This window comes from Cystoisospora suis (genome assembly GCF_002600585.1).
Source record: "Cystoisospora suis strain Wien I chromosome Unknown contig_7985, whole genome shotgun sequence".
NCBI lineage: Eukaryota > Apicomplexa > Conoidasida > Eucoccidiorida > Sarcocystidae > Cystoisospora > Cystoisospora suis.
The window spans coordinates 1-4,107 of record NW_027160770.1 but is presented as its reverse complement, the minus strand read 5'-3'; the positions used below and the strand labels follow the sequence as shown (position 1 = coordinate 4,107).

Genomic DNA, 4,107 nt, shown 5'->3' with positions numbered 1-4,107 from the left:
TTCAGGTGTATGTACACCTGAGGTTGGGCACATTCCTCAAAATCACGAGACTTTGAGGGGGGTGTACAGACACTTGGCAGTCATGAAGGTTCATCATCATTAGACTTCGGGGGTATGTGCGCGTGGGAACTAGGAAGATTCACTAGCATTTGATTCCGAGTGTACATACACCAGGAGATGAGGGAGATTGTTGGACTCGGGGTGTATATACACAGGAATTCACTACAAACTGGGTGCGTATACACTTGGGCCTTAAGGAGATTTGCCAGGAGTCTTCGGGTGTATTTCCAGTCGGGATTTAGGGAGATTTGTCGATGGATTCCGGGGAGTACATACAGATGTGCGATTGTTATTAGGAAGATTCATCATCATCAGACTTCGGCCGTATGTACACCCGGAAATGCGGATAGCTCGCCATGGGACTTCGGGTGTATATACACCCGAAGATCACGACAGCTTGTCATGGGAGTTCGGGTGTATATACAGCTGAAAGGTGAGAATACTGTCACGGTGTACCTGCGTACATCTACGTGTTTGTTCATATTTGTCTCTCTTCATTCGTCTTCAGATGTTCACTACTTCTTTCGTGAAGCGAGAAATGACCGCATGCTTTTTGAGTAAAAACCTTCCATTTCTCGTTCTCTCTCTGTTTTTGCTTCTTTTTCTTTTCCATCTAGCATTATCCTCTCTCTCCTGAGTGAGAAAGAATGGACTTTTCTCTTCCTGTTTTCTGCACGTGCTCTTGTTGGTAGGTCATGTATGCGAAGCATATGATAAGGTGGAGAAGCGAGTTGTGGCGATTAAGAAGATACATCGCGTGTTCGAGGACTTGATCGACTGCAAAAGAATTCTGAGGGAAATTTCGATTCTCAATCGCTTAAACCACGACCATGTGGTGAAGGTTCTCGATATCATCATCCCGAAAGATGTAGAGAAGTTCGATGTAAGTATAGGCCTTCGAGTCAGCCAGGCACATCGAGAAGATGTATGTAAGCATCTCGACGATGAAGATCTACTATGTGTACGTATAATGGGGTCGCTTTGTTTGTCCTCTTTCTTTCTTTTCAAATGCCGGGTGTGTTGCAAGAAAGAAAAGATGCTTCGTTGCTTTCTGTCTCCGTTGATCTTTGTTTTTCGTGGAGAAAATGACCACTGAGTTGTTTTCGAATGCTATCGATGAGAAAGGGGGTAGGGAGGAGAAGAAGAAATCCTGAAGAGAGGAGAGACGATGTAAAGAATGAAGGGAAATCAGGGGGGAAAGTAGACAAATTTCAGGAGTGGGAACCGAACATGACGGGATGAAGAAACGAGGCGGATTCTATTCCCTAGAGGAAGGCGCTGGCATGTATGCGTGCGTGCAGCCCCCATCATTTTTACAATTCATCGTGAGCTGTATGTACACCCGAAAAACGTAACGACAGCAGGAATGTTGTGGTTGGTCTTCTGACTTGTTTTTTCCTCTTGATGTTGGCGCCATTTTTGTTTTTTCTTTTCAGGAGTTGTACGTGGTTTTGGAAATCGCCGACTCAGACTTTAAGAAGCTCTTCAGAACTCCTGTCTATCTTACAGAACTCCACATCAAGACGTTACTCTATAACCTTCTCGTTGGTGTGAAGTATGTACATTCCGCTGGCATCCTTCATCGCGACCTCGTAAGGACTGATTTCCCTCGTTAATCTTCTTCTTCTACTTCCTTGTTGGTCGGTGGTTTTGTTTCTTTCTTTCATCGTGCTTCATTTGAAGAAGGAAGGAAGGATGCTTTCTTTTCGTAGCCTAGATGTCTCTAGTTAGTTCAAGAGATTACCTGGTGTTACAGAACGCGAGGAAGAGAGAAAGGAAGAGGTAGATCTTTCAGTGGGTTGTATGACTTTTTCCTTATATATCATATCCCAATCTGTCTATATACATCCATTCAGACTGCTCATACAAAGATGAGAGAATGCACCCCCCGTTGAAATCCGTGGGACTTTCTCGGCGTAGGGCCTATCATAGCAAACGGTCTTTTTGGCATAACTACTACTCCTACGTCCCTCACACACGTACCTCGTACGTTCACATACGTTTTGTGATCTATCTGTCTATCTATATCTCTAATCTATCTATCTATCCATCCATCTATCTAATATTGATCTATATCATGACTGGATGTACCTTGTGCAGAGAAGCTTGCGTGGTATCTCTTCACCATTTTGGATCTATCTTTCCACGAAAACACCCCCCGCCCCCCCCCCTCTTTCACAAGAAGAAAGATCCCTTCTGAAGTTCTTGTATCTAGATGACAACGTCTCTTCGTAATGTTGATCTTGCGTTTCCTCTCTCTCTGTTTCTTCTTCCCTTTCTTTTTTATAGAAGCCGGCGAATTGTTTGGTGAATCAGGATTGCAGTGTGAAGGTTTGCGACTTTGGACTTGCTCGTACAGTCGATTACGCGGAAGGAGGGAATTCTCAACTCCCCATATCTCCACGTGAAGACGATATGAATCTAGTTACTGTTCCTCATACAAAAAACCTCAAGAGACAGCTCACAGGGCATGTCGTTACAAGGTACTCTATAATCTATCTTCTCACCCCCACTCTACACTCTAGTAGGACATACCGAGATACAGGCAGAGAGAAAGAGATAGAGATAGATACATACACAAATACATCCACTCAGATATAAATGATGTAGCCTCACTAGCTGTAGATATATATACATCTGTGTATAGTTATGTGCTTGACAAGGCCTACGCTGGGGTGTCTACACATCTATGATAGAAGAGCTTGCCTTGCCGCTCACGTCTGTGTAGTTGCGGAGGGCAGGAAGCCCAGTGTGTACGTCTCTGGGGAAATGGGCGAAAACTCTAGTTTCATCGCTGTGTAGAGCATAGCTCTTCTACTTCTTACGTCTATATGTCTCTGTCTATCTATCAGTGTATACGTACCTGTCTAGGTAAGGAAGAGTTCTGAGTCTCTTCCTTCCGGTGTATATACACTTCATGAACAGGCTGTCGTCTTTCTCCCTTTCTCAGCCTCCTTTCTCATGAAGAAGAAGTTTGTACGTTCGTGCTCATGTCGAGTTTAGTGACCTCTCGTCGTCTCCTATATGTGATAAGGTCCTCATCTATCTGTCTACCTCGAATTATGTCTCTCTCTACTTACGGTCTCCTATCGATCCATCTGTCTTTAATCTATCTATCTAATGTGTCTCTTCAGATGGTATAGAGCCCCGGAGTTGATTTTACTCCAGGAGAATTATACAGAGGCCATCGACGTGTGGTCTGTGGGGTGTATCTTCGCTGAGCTTCTTAACATGGTCGTAAGTCTACCCCTATCTCTCTCTTCCTTCTCTTTTAGAACATCTCTTTCTCACGTCGTAAACACAGAAGACAGATATATTGAAGATACATACATACATAGATACATAGGAGACAGGAGATCGATTTCCTTCTCCTCTTCTTTCCACAGAAAAGTAAAGCAAAGGAACGAAAGGAAAGAAAAGAACAACAACCCTAGTCCGTAGCTTCTCAACTTCATCCTTTCTTCTTCATAAGACGTCTCTTCTTATTCTCTTCCTTTTCTAAGCTTCTTCTTTTTCTTAAGATTTCCGTGTGTCCTTTCTTCTATCTTTCATTCGTTTTCATCAGTCTATGCGCTCTTTATTTGTCTCTCTCATATCTCTCTCGATCCAGTCACTGGGGGACCTAGTCTCTTCTTTCTCTCCCCTCGTGCGATGTTCTTCCTCTCCTCCTTTTCTCTCTTCTTCCCGGTTGTCTTCCTATCTTTCTTTCCTCTTTTCTTTTTTCTTCTTTTCATCATCTTCTTGTTCTTTTTCTCCTTTCTTTTTGTGAAGAAAGAGAACGTGGCGTATCACGCGGATCGAGGTCCTCTCTTTCCGGGCTCCTCCTGCTTTCCTCTCTCGCCTGATCAAAAGGCCGGGAATGACTTCAAGTAAGGTCCAAGATCAAATACAATCGACACCAAAGAAGATAAAGAAAAAGAAGAAAAAGAGAAGGAGAGCATAGATAGACAGATGCACGATAGATAGGTAGATGGTTACCGATGGGCTTCAGCTATGAAAGGTAGATCCACTGAATGCACGTTAAACAAAGAAAGAAAGAGAGGGAGA

General features: G+C 43.5%; 1 protein-coding gene across 1 annotated transcript in view; it reads left to right on the top strand.

The window, feature by feature from the left end:
• The window catches only part of CSUI_010688 (cell-cycle-associated protein kinase mapk), a gene marked incomplete at both ends in the record, with an annotated part of 4,162 nt that extends 229 nt beyond the window's left edge, over positions 1 to 3,933 (top strand). Inside the window, 5 exons of the mRNA XM_068070790.1 lie at positions 753 to 943; positions 1,497 to 1,652; positions 2,350 to 2,543; positions 3,195 to 3,297; positions 3,832 to 3,933. Coding sequence (XP_067917234.1) covers positions 753 to 943; positions 1,497 to 1,652; positions 2,350 to 2,543; positions 3,195 to 3,297; positions 3,832 to 3,933 — 746 coding nt within the window. The remainder of the gene's footprint in view (positions 1 to 752; positions 944 to 1,496; positions 1,653 to 2,349; positions 2,544 to 3,194; positions 3,298 to 3,831) is intronic.
• Positions 3,934 to 4,107: the final 174 nt, after the last annotated feature.